Source organism: Macrobrachium rosenbergii, chromosome 12, assembly GCF_040412425.1.
Source record: "Macrobrachium rosenbergii isolate ZJJX-2024 chromosome 12, ASM4041242v1, whole genome shotgun sequence".
Taxonomy (NCBI): domain Eukaryota; kingdom Metazoa; phylum Arthropoda; class Malacostraca; order Decapoda; family Palaemonidae; genus Macrobrachium; species Macrobrachium rosenbergii.
The window spans coordinates 94396558-94416557 of record NC_089752.1 but is presented as its reverse complement, the minus strand read 5'-3'; the positions used below and the strand labels follow the sequence as shown (position 1 = coordinate 94416557).

The window sequence follows — 20000 nt, the reverse complement described above, 5'->3', positions numbered from 1 at the left end:
CCCAAAAGAATGCTCTCTTCTCCAAGACTGGACTCCCACGACAGAGTCGATACGACAATCATCGCATCCAAAAGAATGCTCTCTTCTCCAAGACTGGACTCCCACGACAGAGTCGATACAACAATCATCACGTCCAAAAGAATGCTCTCTTCTCCAAGACTGACTCCCACAACAGAGTCGATATTTCCAAACAACCATCGCATCCAAAAGAATCTCCAATCTCTCTCTCTTCTCAAGACTGGACTCCACAACAGAGTCGATACGACAACCACCATCGTGTCCAAAAGAATGCTCTCTTCTCCAAGACTGACTCTCCCACGACAGAGTATTCTCTCTCTTCTATGACAACCATCGCGTCCAAAAGAATGCTCTCCTCCAAGACTGGATCCCATGACAGAGTCGATACAATGCATTCTCTCAACTTGCGCGTACAAAAGAATGCTCTCTTCTCAAGACTGGACTCCCGACCTTCATCAGAGTCTCTTACGACAACCATCGTGTCCAAAAGAATGCTCTCTTCTCCAAGACTAGACTCCCACGACAGAGTCGATACGAGAACCATCGTGTCCAAAAGAATGCTCTCTTCTCCAAGACTGGAGTCCCACGACAGAGTCGATATGACAACCATCGCGTCCAAAAGAATGCTCTCTTCTCCAAGACTGGACTCGTTGCGACTCTGATCGACAACCATTGCGTCCAAAAGAATGCTCTTTTCTCCAAGACGACAGAGTCGATATGATATCGATCCAAAAGAATGCGCTTCCTTCAAGACTGGACTCCACACATCAGAGTTGATATGACAACCATCGCGTCCAAAAGAATGCTCTCTTCTCCAAGACTGGATCTCACGACAGAGTTGATATGACAACCATCACGCCCAAAGAATGCTCTTCTCCAAGACTGGACTCCCCACGACAGAGTCGATACGGCAATCATCGATCCAAAAGAATGCTCTTCTCCAAGATTGGACTCCCACGACAGAGTCGATACAACAATCATCACGTCCAAAAGAATGCTCTCTTCTCCAAGACTGGACTCCCACGACAGAGTCGATACGACAACCATCGCGTCCAAAAGAATGCTCTCTTCTCCAAGACTGGACTCCCACGACAGAGTCGATACGACAACCATCGTGTCCAAAAGAATGCTCTCTTCTCCAAGACTGGACTCCCACGACAGATTCGATACAACAACCATTGCGTCCAAAAGAATGCTCTCTTCTCCAAGACTGGACTCCCACGACAGAGTCGATACGACAACCATCGTGTCCAAAAGAATGCTCTCTTCTCCAAGACTAGACTCCCACGACAGAGTTGATACGAGAACCATCGTGTTCAAAAGAATGCTCTCTTCTCCAAGACTGGAGTCCCACGACAGAGTCGATATGACAACCATCACGTCCAAAAGAATGCTCTCTTCTCCAAGGCTGGACTCCCACGACAGAGTCGATACGACAACCATTGCGTCCAAAAGAATGCTCTCTTCTCCAAGACTGGACTCCCACGACAGAGTCGATATGACAACCATTGCATCCAAAAGAATGCGCTCCTCTCCAAGACTGGACTCCCACGACAGAGTTGATACGACAACCATCACGTCCAAAAGAATGCTCTCTTCTCCAAGACTGGATCCCACGACAGAGTTGATATGACAACCATCACGCCCAAAAGAATGCTCTCTTCTCCAAGACTGGACTCCCACGACAGAGTCGATACAGCAATCATCGCATCCAAAAGAATGCTCTCTTCTCCAAGATTGGACTCCCACGACAGAGTCGATACAACAATCATCACGTCCAAAAGAATGCTCTCTTCTCCAAGACTGGACTCCCACGACAGAGTCGATACGACAACCATCGCGTCCAAAAGAATGCTCTCTTCTCCAAGACTGGACTTAACGACAGATAATTCGTCGACAACCATTGTCCAAAGAATGCTCTCTTCTCCAAGACTGGACTCCCACGACAGAGTCGATATGACAACCATCGCGTCCAAAAGAATGCTCTCTCCTCCAAGACTGGATCCCACGACAGATTCGATACAACAACCATTGCGTCCAAAAGAATGCTCTCTTCTCCAAGACTGGACTCCCATGACAGAGTCGATATGACAACCATCGCATCCAAAAGAATGCGCTCCTCTCCAAGACTGGACTCCCACGACAGAGTTGATACGACAACCATCGCGTCCAAAAGAATGCTCTCTTCTCCAAGACTGGACTCCCACGACAGAGTTGATACGACAACCATCGCGTCCAAAAGAATGCTCTTCAGTGCTCTGCTGCCGTGACCTGCTGCTGTCCTGGACCTGACTGGCGAAGTGTGACACCATCCACCATACGTCAACTCGCCAGCAAGAAAAAAATACAAAAAGGAGGCAACAACCCACTTAAGGGAACAATCAGCAAACGATTGTTTCTAACATATATATATATTATATATATATATATATATATATATACATATATATATATATATATATATATATATATATATATATATATATATATATATATATACATATATATATATATGGTTGACAACCATTTAGTGCTACATGCCTGATAATAATGTAAATTCCTTTGTTTGCAGACCTTGTGATGTTTCTTCTCTCTCTCTCTCTCTCTCAGGTCTCTCTCTCTTTCTCTCTCTCTCTCTCTCTCTCTCTATATATATATATATATATATATATATATATATATATATATATATATATATATATATATATATATATAAATATATAATTATATATATATACATATAAAATCTGATTGACTAAGAAACAGGCCAATTTCTACATTTGTCTTTTCTTTATTCCAACGTTTCGTAATATCTTTATTACATTTTCTGGGAATCTGTCAATAAACATCATAAAATTATAAAACAATCTTAAATTTGCTAAAAATCTAAAAGCAGTAAAAAGACTGAAACTACAATTACAAAAATATAATTATACGCTAAGACTGCCGACCAACCTTCAGTTCAGAGAGATGAAGACTGAATGACACGAAAGAAAACAGGAGACACATCAACTAAGATACAGTTGGATCTGAGAGGGTTGGGTATTCAGCTGGGGAACTAGCTATAATGAACAATGAATCTAGAATGGGTAGTTAGTGAGGATTTTGTTTGCCCTATGATGCAAAATTGTCTGTTTCTATATATATATATATATATATATATATATATATATATATATATATATATATATATATATATATATATATATATATATATATTATATACATATACAGACTCACTAAAAGCTTTTTCTTGCTCATCTTTCCATTACTTCAAGCTGAACTGGCCTCTTTCTTATCAGAAGAGAATCTGGAAAGCACTCTTAGCAAGCACATGGACTCACACACACAAATATATATATATATATATATATATATATATATATATATATATATATATATATATATATATATATATATATATATATATATATATATATATATATATATATCAAATATATATATAAATTCAATATATATTTATTTAGGATATATACATCATTTATTATACATATATATATATAAATACACTTTTCATATATATATATTTACCTCTGCAATATTCTTTATAGAAATATATATATTTATATTAAACCATATTGAATACTGCATATTATATAGCATCATATATTCAACCGGACTCCTCTTATGTGTGTTCCTTGAGTTTTGGGAACAGGAAAAATCTGAAGGAGCAAGATCAGGACTATAAGGAGGATGTGGAATATATATTCCCATATATATATATTATATATAGGACTTCTCTTGCAATATATTGATGAATGCTGGAGCGTTATCATGATATAACAAAATTCTATAGTGCAATTTCCTCGACGTTTTTAGCCAATATATATCTTCAGTTTTTGCAAAACACACCTTTGTAGTAGTTATATATATATGATTGTTTTTGTCCTTCAAGGAAATATAATCAAAATCATATTTGAGTCCCACAAACACTGTTGCCATAACCTATATGGGCATATATATATACTTTGAACTTCACTGGTGCAGCTGAACCTCTTGGTAACCATTACTTTGATTGAATTTACTTTCTGGGTCATATTGATGGATATATGTTTCATCTCCAGTAACGATCCGGTCAAAAACTCTGATTCATTTGATTCAATCTTCGTTAAAACTGCAAGAAAAGTTCAGGGATATTTTCGTGTCTGTATATATATATATATATATATATATATATATATATATATATATATATATATATATATATATATATATATATATATATATATGGTCTTCGCGCAACGCTTTTGTGGACCCAACGTGCTATATGGTTCTCAAACCAAGATTTTCATTTAAAATTATAAAATGCGGAACACATGTGTGTGATCCCAGTTTCATTAGCTATCATATCGATAGTCAAATCCGACTGAGCTCTTCATAACTCACTCAGGGGAAGATTCTGCATTCCAAAGCCGACAATTCTTTCATTTTGCAGGTCGATGACTCAATAATTTCCCTCTCTTGGGTTGTCTTTTAAGGTCCTCCCGATGACACTAAAGAAAAGACCTAACCCAGACGGGAGCTAAATCAAGTCTTTGAAAGGAGAAAAAATCAATCAAAAACAAATGATAAAATTTAGATGGCAAGAAGAATCAAGCAATAAACAGCAGTGGATGATGTTTGGGTGTTCAATGATGGAACTGTTAATAATTTTTCCTGGTTGTTAAGTCACTGTCTTTCTGTGTTTGTCTATTAGGAAGTCTTGTTGTCAATGACTCTCATCATAAAAATGATTCCTTATGTTGGATTCCATGGGTTGGACAATCTAAGTTTAACTCCTCTTGGGCGTCTGCGTACCCTCAGCAGTCTTTGTTAATCCAACCAAGGTGGGGCAGAGGATGTAAACGACGTTGGATGTAAACAACGGACTAATTTGTCCTTGACTGAAACATCACAGATAATTGATTTTTGGGGATTATTTTGGGTTCAGTTTCATTCTCTCTGAAATAGATTTAAACATTTTTTCTAAAATTATCGTCATGTAGGTAAGGGACATTTTTGCAAACATTTTCATTTTTGTACCTGTGGATGGTCGTGGGTTTTTCATTTTTGATTTAAAAACCTGTTTAAAGCCCTGAAAAAGAGCTTTTGAGGAAAACAGTTGTTTTTGAATAGTTAGCCAGGGTTACGATCTCTTCATGGAAGGTCATCCAATTCGATGAGTGTGTAAAGGCCCTGTGGAGGAGAGTAGAAATGGATTTAATTTGAAATTAAAATAACAGCAACTATAAAAATTCGTACCCAAACCTGTGAAAGTATCTTTCCTATAAATTCCTGTATAAAACCTTGTTCATTTCTAGAGACTAGAACATCCAGGAACGGTAATTTATTATTAGATTCTTTCTCCAGAGTAAACTTTATGTTCGGGTGTTGAGTATTAATATAGTCTAAAAAGAGTCAGCATTAAAATCACGTTTGAACAAAGCGAACGTGTCATCGACGTAACGTTTGTAAAACAGGGGGTGGAAAGAAAGAGGCAACTATCCAGCGCCTGCTCTTCCAGGTTCGTCATATGGAGTAATGTATGGTTTGCCCAAAGTGCACAAGGTAGGTATAATGCAGCCCATTTCTCTTCAATGAATACAGCAAACTATAATATCGCTAAATACCTTGTACCAATATTAGAACCCTAGCTATAAATTCTTACTCTATTAGGAACTCAGCTAGTTTTAAAGATGACGTTATTAAAGAAGATTCTGACTTATACATGGTTAGCCTGATGTGGGAATCCCTATTCACAAAACGTCCCTGTGGGAGAGACCATCGACATTATTCTAAATAAGTTGTTTTCTAGTGAGGATGTTTTATTTCATAATTTTAACAGGACGTTATTTAAACAATTTTTAGAATTGGCCGTGCTGGACACCGCCTTTATTTTTAATGACATTGTGTATAGACAGGTGGATGGGATGGCAATGGGTTCCCCTTTAGGTCCGGTTTTCGCCAATATCTTCATGAGCTCTCTGGAAGAGCAGGCGCTGGATAGTTGCCCTCTTTCTTTCCACCCCTTGTTTTACAAACGTTACGTCGATGACACGTTCGCTTTGTTCAAACGTGATTTTAATGCTGACTCTTTTTTTTAGACTATATTAATACTCAACACCCGAACATAAAGTTTACTCTGGAGAAAGAATCTAATAATAAATTACCGTTCCTGGATGTTCTAGTCTCTAGAAATGAACAAGGTTTTTATACAGGAATTTATAGGAAAGATACTTTCACAGGTTTGGGTACAATTTTTATAGTTGCTGTTATTTTAATTTCAAATTAAACCCATTTCTACTCTCCTCCCAGGATTTTTACACACTCATCAGGTGGATGACCTTCCATGAAGAGATCGTAACCTGGCTAACTACTTCAAAACAACTGTTTTCCTCAAAGCTCTTTTTCAGGGCTTTAAACAGGTTTTTAAATCAAAAAATGAAACAACCCACGACCATCCACACGGTACAAAAAATGAAAATGTTTGCAACGTTCCCTTACCTACATGACGATAATTTTAGGAAAAAATTTTTAGATCTATTTCAGAGAGAACTGCCTGCACTGAACCTAAAAATTAATCCCCAAAAATCCTTGTACCATCGGGTCTTTTTCAAGCTCAAGGACAAAAGTTAGTCCGTTGTTTACATCCAACGTCGTTTAAGTATACTTGCCCAGGTGTAACCAGGGACTTACGTTGATGTACCAAAAGACTGCTGAGGGTACGCATAGACGCCCATAGAGGAGTTAGCTTCCGAACCGGGAGTAGATTGTCCAACCCAGAACAATCCAACATAAGGAATCATTCTAAATTATGCAAAACAGTCATTGACAACAAAGACTTTCGAATAATAGGACAAACACAGAAAGACAGTGACTTAACAACCTTAGAATCTATAATGATAAAATTAACAGTTCCATCATTGAACACCCAAACATCATCCACTTAGCTGTTTATTGCTTGAGGGTCCTATTTGCCTTATTGTTACCTTGTTTTCTCCCTTTTATCTATTTGTGTTTTAATTTGTATTTTTCTCTCCTTTCAATAGTCTTGTTTTAGCTCCCGTCTGGGTAGGTCTTTCTTTTTAGTGTCATGGTGCTCAGATATTTTTAAAAGAATTTTAAATGAGACAATACTGTAGTGTTTTTAATCAGTTGTTGTAATAAATGTTTTATGATAATTATTGAGTCAGCTATGTTTTTCAGCCTTGAAAATGCAACAATGTAGTTGTGAAACGTCGGCATTAGGAATAAACTATCAGCTGTATTGAGTGCCTTTCCCTGATATATATAGTTATATACATATATATATATATATATATATATATATATATATATATATATATATATATATATATATATATATATATATATACATATACATACACACACACATATATATGTATATATGTGTGTGTTTGTGTCGATACGCTTCTCGAAGATTGCTTTCCAGATTCCCTTTTGATAAGGACAGGTTATTTCAGCTTGAAGTAATTGAAAGATGAGCATGAAAAGCTTTTCAAAGTCAGTTCATATATATATATATATATATATATATATGTATGTATGTAAGTAAAGACAAAATCCACGAAGGAAAGAGAAACAATGGAGTGCTGCAACGCCTCTCGACTTATAGTCCTTTGCTTAGCAGACTGAAGAAATATAGAAATAAGTTTACAAAGAAAGCTTATATAAATGACAGATGGGGATTACAAGGAAAAAATATATACTTTGAATCCAACACAACTGAAGAATTATTAGAACTGCCAAAACAGGCTTAAATGTTTTAAGAGGTTTTACAAAGAATTATGCTCAACCTTTCAGAAGAAGGGACAGGACAATTAAAAGATTATATAAGGAGGTGAATGACCACCAAAAATTGTTATAATAGTACAATTCAATAATTTTTTTTAAACAATAATAATTTTTTGCAAGATGAAAATTAAAAAAAAATTATATTAAACGTCCAAATACATATAATATATATATATAAGGTAACTATTTTGTAATTAAGTCAGTGATTTTATCTTTTAGGTCGTTCTTGAACATTTTTCTAATACAGGGGTCCAAATAATACATGCCAGGGCAAAGGTTAAAATTACAGCTGCAAGAAAGCTGTATAATTGCAGATTCTAAAAGATTTTGTGAAGTGAAATCTTCGATCTGGCAATCACTGAACTTTCAGTCCAATTTATCCTGTGAGAGTTTTCACTTAAATGAATGAATATAGCACTGGATGTTTGCCCAGTTTTGACAGAATACTGATGTTATTTAATAAGAACATCTAAATCCTTGCTTGACTGGCCAATATAAAAAGAGGGGCAGTCCAAACATGGAATTTTATATATTATGTTGTTTTCTCTTTATGGCTATTTTTTTTATTACCATTCATTTTAATGTGTTATTATAGGAAAAAACGAGGTTGACATTAAAAGATTTTAACAATGATTTTGTTTTCAAGACCACTAAAATAAGGCAAGCTAAGAATTTCCATAGGGGTTTCTTTCTCCATGTTACTTTCACTATAAAACTTTTTGTGGGCTTTATTATAACAAATATCCAGTATATGTGAAGAATAGCATAAATCTGTCACTATTTTTCTTATGTATTCAATTTCTTTATCCAAATACTGGGGACTGACAATGCGCAAAGCTCATAAAAACATCGGAGGAAAAATTGCTAATTTGATATTAAGGTGATGGCCAGAATAAAAATGGACATAAGTTAAGTTTGGTTTCCTATAAATATGAATTTGCATTGAAATGGTTCTCTGTGTATTAAAACATCTAAGAAAGGGAGGCAATTGTCTTTTACTAATTCTAAAGTAAATTAAATGGATGATACCTGGTTATTCAAATTAGAGTGTGAATCATTTACATCAATATCAGCAAGCAAACAGCTAAAATATTGTCAACACATCTATCCTACTTTAAAGGAGTATAAATGATATTAGGTAAATATCGTTTTTCAAAGAATTCCATATACAAGTTTGAGATGAGTGGGGATAAAGGGTTGCCCATTTCCATACCAAATGTCATTTATACTCCTTTGAAATAGTATAGATGTGTTGATGATATTTTAGCTGTTTTGCCTGCTGGTATTGATGTAAATGATTTACTCTCTAATTTGAATAACCAGATACCATCCATTAAGTTTACTTTAGAATTAGAAAAAGACAATTGCCTCCATTTCTTAGACGTTTTAATACACAGAGAACTATTTCAATGCAAATTCATTTTTATAGGAAAACAACAAACAAGTTAATTTATGTCAATTTTTATTCAGGCCATCACCTTAATATCAAAATATAATCTTTTTCTTTTATGTTTTTATGAGCTTTGCACATTGTCAGTCCTCAGTATTTGGATCAAGAAATCGAATACATAAGAAAAATAGGGACAGATTTATGTTATCCTAAACATATACTAGATATTTGTTATAATAAAGCTCACAAAAAGTTTTATAGTGAAAGTAACATGGAGAAAGAACCCCCTACGGACATTCCTAGCTTGCCTTATTTTGGTGGTTTTGAAAACATAAAATCATTGTTAAAATCTTTTAATGTCAACCTCGTTTTTTCCTATAATAACACACTAAAAGAAATGTTAATAAAAAACAGCCCTAAAGAAAACAACATAATATATAAAACTCGATGTTTGGACTGCCCTTGTTTTTATACTGGCCGACATAGCAAAGATTTAGACGTATGTATTAAGCAACATAAGTATTCAGTCAAAACTGAAAAAAACATCTAATACTATATTCATTCATTTAAGTGAAAACTCTCACAGGATAAATTGTACTGAAAGTTCAGTGATTGCCAGATCAAAAGATTTCTCTTCACAAAATCTTTTAGAATCTGCTATTATACAGCTTACTTCCAGCTGTAATTTTAACCTTTGCCCTGGCATGTATTATTTGGACCCCTGATTTAGAAAAATGTTCCAGAACGACCTACAAGATAAAATCACTGACTTAATTACAAACTAGTTACCTTATATATATTTCATATGTATTTGTATGTTTAATATAATAATTTTTTTTAAATGTTCATCTTGCAAGAAATTTTTATTATTTAAAAACAAAGAATTATTGAGTTGTACTTTTATAATATTTTTTGGTGGTCATTCACCTCTTTGTATAATCTTTTAATTGTCTTGTCCCTGCTTCTGAACGGGTGAGAGTAATCCTTTGTTAAAACCTCTTAAAATATTTAACACTGCTGTGGCAGTTCTATTAATTCTTCATTTGTGTTGGATTCCAGGTACATATTTTTTCCTTGTTATCCCTCTGTCATTTATGATAGCTTTCTTTGTAAATTTATTTTTACTCGTATATTTCTTCAGTCTACTAAGTAAAGGACTATAAGTCGAGAGGCGTTGCAGCACTCCATTGTTTCTCTTTCCTTTGTGGATTTTGTCTTTATATATTCATCACATTCCATATTTTTGTGATTCAGTTATACATACATACATACATACACAAACACACACACACACACACACACACATATTTTATATATATATATATATATATATATATATATATATATATATATATATATATATATATATATATATATATATATATGTTTGAACAAACCCTAAAATCGACCAAAGCTGGAAGTGGCTGGCCAATTCGGGAAATGGCTGAGGTAGTTTGCCAAGGTCCGATTACTTGAAATAACAGTGTATAATGTGTTTCGCCGAGTTTAGTACTAGCCCTTGGGGATCAAATGTCCCTAAGTGAATTGGGATTTCACGAATTCCTGAAAATTTCAGGGATTTCGAAATCCTTGGTTTCACAGTCATACTCTAACTTTATATATATATATATATATATATATATATATATATATATATATATATATATATATATATATATATATATATATATATATATATATATATATATATATACAGAGAGAGACCGTCCCTACTACTTCCTTCTCTGCAACTCCATTCCAGCACGAACTGGTTGTTTCTGGCGGGGGGAGGCCAGGTGGTTCACACGATCGTGCAGGTGGCTGTGGCCGACGTGAATGACAACCCACCTGTCTTCACTGATCCTGATCCATACGTCACCATCATCGAGGAGGACGACAGGCACCTCCCAACTACCCTTATCAAGGTGATTGTTGGTATATAGTATCGTTTTTCTGTTTATATTGAAACCTTTGATATTCCCCTTTGCTTAAGGGAAATCCCCTTTTTAACAGATTTGATGGATTTGTAGAAAATCGGTATTCTATTTGTTTAAACCCTTTTTTTGTTTTGTAAACTTGGTTTGAAATGATTTTTTTTAGGAATATGTAAAACTGAAACTGTAGGTTTGTGGCCATTATGGTAAGATTAATAATATTAATGCTATTTTATACGTTTAAAGCTTTCAGAGGTTTAGAAATAATTGAAGATCTGTCATTTTGTAATTTAAAGTATAAAGTGAACAAATCTACAGGCGTAGATAAGATATATATATATATATATATATATATATATATATATATATATATATATATATATATATATATATATATATTTATATTTATATATATATATATATATATATATATATATATATATATATATATATATATATATATATATATATATATATATATATAATATATATATACATATATATATATATATATATATATATATATATATATATATATATATATATATATATATATATATATATATATATATATATATATATATATATATATATATATATATATATATATATATATATATATATATATATATATATATATATATATATATATATATATATATATAAATTAAAACCGTCCAAAGTGAAATATTGATTTATGTTTTTAACTTTCGGTATGGCTTCCCTCCTTAATAAATAAAGTATACCTAACCCTTTTAAGACCCGAATGTGTTTGCTTTACAGCAACACGAGCAAGTTTTAGTTTTGCGAAAATTTCTTGAATAGACGACTAGTTATTTCTATATTAAATATTTGGATGGTCTTCGATTGCTCATTACGTTAATGGAAAGTTTTTAGGGGTTCAGAGAGTTAAAACTGAAAATTGATCGCTTTGACAACTACTCGAGGAAGCATTTAAGTGAGAGAAGACTCCAATACTCAGGACTAACATTCCAGTAAGAATATTTCCAGTGATATCTTGAGTAGATTGACTGTGACTGACCATTGGTCTGGAAAAAATACGTGTTTTGTGAGTTATTTTTGTCCTCTTGAATATAGTTTTTCATTTGCTTGAAGAGCACTTGTAAATTCGTTGCCGTGAGTCACTGGGATCTGTTTTCGATTTCCCTTTCATTTCAGGTTGACGCCAATGACCCAGATCAGTCGGACGAATCTGGTCTTTTATACACTTTACGAGGAGATGGGGTTGATGGTTATTCTCCAGAGGATGCCTTCTTCAAGATAAATCCACGTACCGGTGACCTCACGCAGTTGAGGGTGGGTAGAATCAAGGATGAAGCATTACTATCCCTATACCTTATTACCCTTTATCTGCAATTTTTCCCTTGTTTCCATAATATATTCATAAGAAAATGAAGATGTTTATACTTTAAGAAGTAATCTGAATATCTTATTTTGTAAAATTTTACACTTGACATAACAAGACCTATACCTTGTGAAAGGTTTTTTTTTTTGTGAAGATCGTTTGAATATTTTATTTTGAATAAATATTACTCTTGATTAATAGGCCCTCGACCGTGATCCACCAAATGGGAAAAGAATATGGAAACTGAGAGTCAAAGTCCAAGATGGTCAGGAACCATGGAAAGCTGGAAAGCGAGTCAAAGGAACGAAAAACACTTCAGTGAACAAGAGGGACCACTTGCCATCGTGGGACTATGAAAATGGGTTTCAGAATGACCAGGCCATTGAAAATACTATTGGAAGAGGCGATGAAGAAACCAAACCTAACAAACACAGTGGTTTTAAGTGGGAAAGTTCCAAAGTTCGCGGAGATGAAGTCAGGAGCAGACTGTGGGAGACAAAAGACAATGGGTATGATCGGCTTGTATCAAGTGCAAGGAAACACGCGTGGACGCGAGAAAGAAACCGTAAATATAAAGCAAGGCCATTCTTTTGGACAAATTCGAATGACAGACAACACACGTACACACAACATTCTTGGAAAATAAAAGAAATCAGTTATAAAGATACCAAACAGCTATCCTGGAATGACCAAGCTAGGTTTGGTATTCCTAAGTCTGTATACAATTACAAGAATGAGGAAAACTCACATCAAAATAGCTGGGAACTCTCTAGGAGAGTGAGAGACGAAAAACGTGTAGACAAATGGGACAGTAGACCTGAATCCAAATCAAGGGATAGTGAAGAACGTGATGAAGCAACGGAATCGAGTTTCAGCAGCAGGAGGGCCAATATAGGTGATCATAATTGGCATGTTAACCGGCTAAGAGAAAGCCTTAGTGAGTCAACCAACAGAAGAACAGCAGGTGGACAAAGTGCTGTAGTTGAAAATACAAAACAAGGAAGAGGTTTAGAAGAACAAGGAATGAAGGACAGAGTTTCACTCAAAAAGTCAAGGTCTGGAGTGTTCTTGGTTTCATCTCAAGACATGTCAAGTACAAGTGGTAAAGAACAAACCCTTGAACAGAGCAGTGAATTGTCGAAATCAAGATTTAGCTCTTTTGCAGCTGTCAAAAGCCAGAACACAAAATCAACGAGTAGCAAAGGAAATGTGAAAAAGATTTGGGCAAGTGATAGCGGAAGTCAACATAAAAACTCTAAATCTAACAAAGTTTTCCAAAAAGGTGACAGCGTCTGCAAAGGTCAGATGTCCACATGTGACCTGATTCCTGAAGTTAAAAGTACGAAACAAATCAGAAAGAACACCCAGTCCTCATGGCTTGACAGTCTTAAGAAAAGAATTAAATTCAGAGATGAAACAAACCTTCATAAAATTGAGAGCCATACCGACGATCCACCTGACTACCTTATTTCTCTTGACAAATACAAGAATCCCCTTATTTCCAGAAATGCTAATTTTAAACCTTCGACCTCTAGTTGGGAAGAAATCGAAAGTTCTAAAGAAGGACAAGAGCCCCTTTTTGTCAAAAACGCAAAGAGGTCTCTTGACGGGGTAATTAAAACAAAACGCAAAAGCCCTTCTGTCATTCAAGAGTCCATAGAATCTAAAACATCATCTTTGAGTACAGTGGGTAATTTGGAAATTGTACAAGAATCTAGGAACCAGTTCAGATTTGATCATTTAAACAACACCAAGGAAATGAAAATTAAAAGATTCCCCGGCTTCTCTACAAAACCTACTGAAGCTAGTTCTTCACCGTTAGTTTCGTTAAGTAATGCCACCAAAAAACCCTCTACATCTTCATTTATTCAGAGTAAAATTGAATCTGTAAGAAAAGGAGTCATTGCTAACAGTGGACTGCATTCAACATATGTCACTGCAAGTTCGACTAAATTAAATGAATACTCTCATAATATCAAGTCAAACTTCTCAAAACCCACAGCATCGCTGAAGCTACTTGAACCGCAAATGGACGGTTTTACACTCGGAGATTCCAGCGATATATTTTCAAAGAAAACGAGTAGATATCCAATTAATAAATACCCAAGTTCTATAGGTCAGAACCTAAACGCTAACCTTTTGTTAGCGTCGAGTGACGTGAGAAATATTTCTTTATCCAAGACTAAAAATCTTCTCCCTGCTTCTGTTGCTACAAATCGACTGATCAGATCAAGCACTCAAAGTTACAAGTCAGGTGTCAGAAAGCGAAAGAGCAAATGGGTTTTGAAGAAACCAAGAGGCAAAGGCTGGCTCTCGAGAGGAGCCAGAGACATCTTAACGGAATCTTCTTTCAATATGTTTGACTTAGATGAGGAAGAATGCTACGAAGCGTCCCAGGTCAGTGGATCGGTGACCAATGACGCCAGGAATCAAACGGGAAGTCCGGTACATGAGGTGGAGATACTTGTGACAGTCGTTGTCAAGGATATCAATGACAACGCGCCGATTTTCCCCAACGTGACGATGTTTGGAGAAGTACAGGAAAATGGGCCAGTAGGTGAGTTGAACAAAATATCTTTAAAATTGTAATTTATAGCTATTTATATATTTTCTCGGTTTTGCAGATAATCTAGTTGAACCAACCATGAAATTGAAAAACAATTATATTTTTAAAGTTTTATTTTTTCTTCATCGACTCTGAAAGCATGATTTTAATCTATAAAGTAGATGACAAAAAACTGACATTTACAAAAATTACTAGTCAGCAAGTGACAGCATTAGATTGTGCATTTATCATTTGTGTGAAACACTTCTCTGCTTCAGTTAACTTCCAGGAAAAAAATATGTAATATTTTATATTCATGAAAATATTTTTAGTGAAGTAGCTCTAATTTTATTTTGGAAAATAAATAGAACTATTTCAGTAAAATTTAAAATGCAACCAGTATTAGTTATGTGTGATCTTCATTACCATTTTTTACAACGTTACAAGATTTTTGATTTAGGAACCCAGTCTCTTCCCCACAGACAGACAGATACAGTGCTCTTGTAATGTCGTCTTTGCTGTGTCTTTGTAAAATGAATGATTACTTCCTCTCTCTCTCTCTCTCTCTCTCTCTCTCTCTCTCTCTCTAGAAAAAGTACTGTTTTCTGATGAATCTTAACACGAGTAGCATAAAGTAAATACCACGCATATGTTTTAGTTTAAACTATTTTCCCACATCTAGGCTACCTCTCAACCTTGTTTGAGAAGGGACCCCAATTTAGCAGGTTTAGCAGGAACGGGGATTCCGCATAACTTTCCTGCGTTTCGAACATTTTTACGTAAAGATTGTTTCATAAAAAACCTAAATTCTGTTTGTGATTTTGCCCTGGAAAACTTTCGAAGCAGGAAAACACTACAGCAGGATTAAAGTCGAACAGCCATTGGTTACCCGGCGCCAGATTAAAAATCCTTTTCGATATAAATTTTTTGTTTTTTGTCTTTTAAAACGAGTCCCTCGTCCCCACCCACCCACCCACCCCCTCACGGGCTTCTTACTTTCCCGGCTGCCGTAATTCATGGTTTAGGCACTACTTTTAGCTGGCTTTTTATCTGCTTCCAGATTTTATAAAAATGGACTTTCAAGTTATGCTCTGAAGAAAATAAGGGATAATATAAGTATTATTATTATTATTCAGAGGATGAACCCTTTTCATATGGAAGAAGCCCACCGTGGCCATTAAGCTTCAAAAGAAGATGGTGTTCTTGTGGAAGAAGTAACGGAAGGTAATAGGAAATATAGAAAGAAGAGATCAGTTATTAGAAGAGAAAAAATAAATGAACCTCTTCTTAATATATTTGAAAAAAGTTCTTGGATAGGGTTTACAGCAACGCAATTTTTTGTGTATGTTTATTCATTTCATGTTTTTTTAGGCCTATGAAAACGATTTAACTTTAGAATTTTTCATCACAGATTTTTTATATAAACTAACGTGCGAATTTTTCATATATGTATAGATTTTTATATATATATATATATATATATATATATATATATACACACATATATACACATGTATATATATACATGTATATATACATGTATATATATATATATATATATATATATATATATGTATATGTATATATATATATATATATATATATATATATATATATACTGTATATATATATATATATATATATATATATATATATATATATATATATATATATATATATATATATATATATATATATATATATATATATATATATATATATATATATATATATATATATATATATATATATATATATATATATATATATATATATATATATATATATATATATATATATATATATATATATATATATATATATATATATATATATATATATATATATATATATATATATATATATATATATATATATATATATATATATATATATATATATATATATATATATATTTACATTCTGAAGCTGGTTGGAAGAATGAAAATGGACTTTTAATTAACTGCCTTGAAGGCCAACACAAAGCGCTCAGAATGTAAGCGATAAATGTAATGATATCACATCTAAGTAAAGAGAGAAGTGAAGGTTGCATTGGTAAATTATAACCAGTAAATGCTTTAAACTGAATTCATTTACAAATGAAGCAATCAGGAAATTAATATGAGAGGGCTGACTGAGCCGCAAGCAAGTGGTGCAATAAAAGCTAGACACTGTAGCAAATTGCTGAATCTGGAAAGGCTACAGCCCTGAAATAGTTCAGCACTCTAATGACTTTACTGCAGACTGGTTAAATGATTTTTGGTTGTTAACGCAACTGGTTCACTAAGGGAAGAACTGTCTAGTGCCTGGTACTGCATAATCAGAAGACTCTTGCACTTGGCAGGATGGCAGTTAAACATCTAAGTTATTTTGGTTCACAAGGCAGAGGCAGACCACTCGAAGAGCCAGATACCAGGATTCTTATTCCATCTGTGCTTGGAGCTTGAAGTTTCGAGGTTTGAGCCAGTGCAAAGAGGAAGAAGGGCCGCACCAACTTGATGCATTGGCATTCTGTCGAAGTACGTGTCAACAGGCAGGGTGCGATGCGTCTCATTCTATTTTTTTGGGTTGGGCACAGGACATCGGTCGATCTGAAAGCAGTCAACAACCAGCCAAACATCGAATTGAAATAGGTCTTATAGCTAAGTCTTTTAAGGGTCAGCATAGCAACCCACTTATGGCCCCGACTGGTCTTTTTATCCCTAACGACTTTCTACCCCTCCAAACATTGTACGATGCTGGGGCTAAGAGGTCAGTATGTTTTCCCCCCAAATCACATGATGTGGGGGTAGGCCTATATTTTCACCCTCCTTAATGGCGTCTCCTCCAGCCAACATTAAATTTGACTTCCTAGCTAATGGGCTAAAGGGACGAATGTTATAAATACTGTATGTGAGAATATATATATATATATATATATATATATATATATATATATATATATATATATATATATATATATATATATATATATATATATATATATATATATAGTATATGTGTGTGTGTGTGTAACAACATTTTTAGCTTCAGACCTCTTAAGATGTGATGAAGGACTTGGAGCAAGATGTTAACTTTCTACTCATAGTAAAATCTTTTTGGGAATAGTTTGATAACTCAGCTATCTACGCTTTCCCACCTGGGTCAGGTGATCCCTCCTTATGTCATTTTATTTTCGTTACTTTATATATTATTCAAACTGTTTAAGTGAGTTTGATCAGTTCATTAACTGACAGTTTAACAGCCTACCCAGTCATAGATCTGGAGAGGATCCAGGATCTTTCCTAGATAGTGAGTTTCAAATCTCTGTTTTTATGGGAGAAAATTGAATTGATTTTTCCACCTTTGATCACATGTTTTGAACAAGCCCGTTGGGGATTCATACTCTTTTATAAATTTTGTTATAAACAAAAGACTGTAAGTATCTTTCCAGATAATGACCCCATTTCAGAAATATTGGGAGTTTTCTATCAGATAACGACCCAGAACTTTGGTGTTGGGGCCACTGTTTGAGAAAAAGATCATTTGCAATGTCAATCTCTTTATGTGGTAGACTGTTTTTTTACATGACTTTATTTATAAATTCTTTGCCATGTGAGGCAAATACTAACCATAACATTAAATGGCTTTGCTGAATTCTTTCGAACTTTGATATGATGAATGCTCTGATTCATTACAACAAACGCAGTTTATTATTTTCACTTAGATATTGTCGCTTTGAAAGAAAAAAAGAATGGGGAATGGTATGAAGCAAATATGAAGTCTGGAAAGAGAGAGAATTTAAAATGGTTATCCGGTTGTGAGGTAAAGAGCAATCGAGAAAATTATTTTGGTCAAGAATTTATGCAGCAGCATTTTTTTATATTATCTGGGCACTGAAAGCACTGAATCTTGAATTTATGTGAAAAATATACATTAAAGAGTTAATATTTTCATTTCCAATATGAATTAGTTGCCAAAGATAACTGGGCAGGAGTATTTCAGTAATTGTTTTGGCTTATCTTCACAGAAAACTGAATGATTCATGAGGGTTTCAAGGCTCATGAATAAAAGGCTTTATAATGACTGTGACATATCCATGAGGAGCTTGAGTGAAAACAGTCCTTTAAAAATGATATAATTTAGAGGCAGTGGTAAATGAAGACAAAGCTTTATTCGGGGAAGTTTAAAAGAACTGTAGTTAATGTTGATTTTATGAATGAAAATAGCACTGCAAAGAACTATTTTGTATTTTATACTAATTGCGTGATAAATAGTGAATCATTGATAAAAATATAGCGAAATAAAGCTAAAGTAATTGCATTGCATTACCAAGCACGACTGATGACAGGCTTAACAAAAACGCGATATAAGTTTGAAATAGATGCAGTGTTAATTTAAAAGAAATTGAGAACCTTAGAAAAAAGGTGAAAGTACTGCTGGTGAACATAATGCTGTTGTAAAAGAGAGAATCGTCAATTCTGTTTGCTCTTAGGGTAAGAAAACAAAACAACGAAATTGGTTTTAATATCGAATTAAATTAGAATTATTGCGATATAAAAGACGTGCAGTAATGAAAGCCATGCTGACATTTTTGATAACTCTGACGGAACAAATGAATTAGGTTTATGAAAAATTTCAGTAATTGTTTTGGCTTATGCAGAAAACTGAATGATTTAGACTTTCTGTGTCATTATTTAACTGTCTCTTGGACTCAGGATCCTTTAAAAATAACAAGAGGCAACATATTAAAAAAAACCTTACTGGAGTTTGAACTTTGCATTAGCTGATTTCCTGTGGCAATGCAAAGAAATACTGCCATTCATATATATACTGTGTGATATATATAATCATATATAATAAATATAGCGAAATATATATATATAATTATATATATATATATATATGACAGTACAAAAACGCGATATAATAAATAAATATATATATATATAT

At 33.8% G+C, this 20000-nt stretch overlaps 1 protein-coding gene across 1 annotated transcript in view; it reads left to right on the top strand.

Annotated features, from left to right (window-relative positions):
* Nucleotides 1–20000, top strand: part of LOC136843755 (putative neural-cadherin 2) — a 304092-nt gene that overhangs the window by 185378 nt on the left and 98714 nt on the right. The window contains 4 exon segments of the mRNA XM_067112419.1: nt 10986–11005; nt 11007–11148; nt 12337–12474; nt 12725–15080. Of these exon segments, the coding sequence (XP_066968520.1) occupies nt 10986–11005; nt 11007–11148; nt 12337–12474; nt 12725–15080 (2656 nt within the window).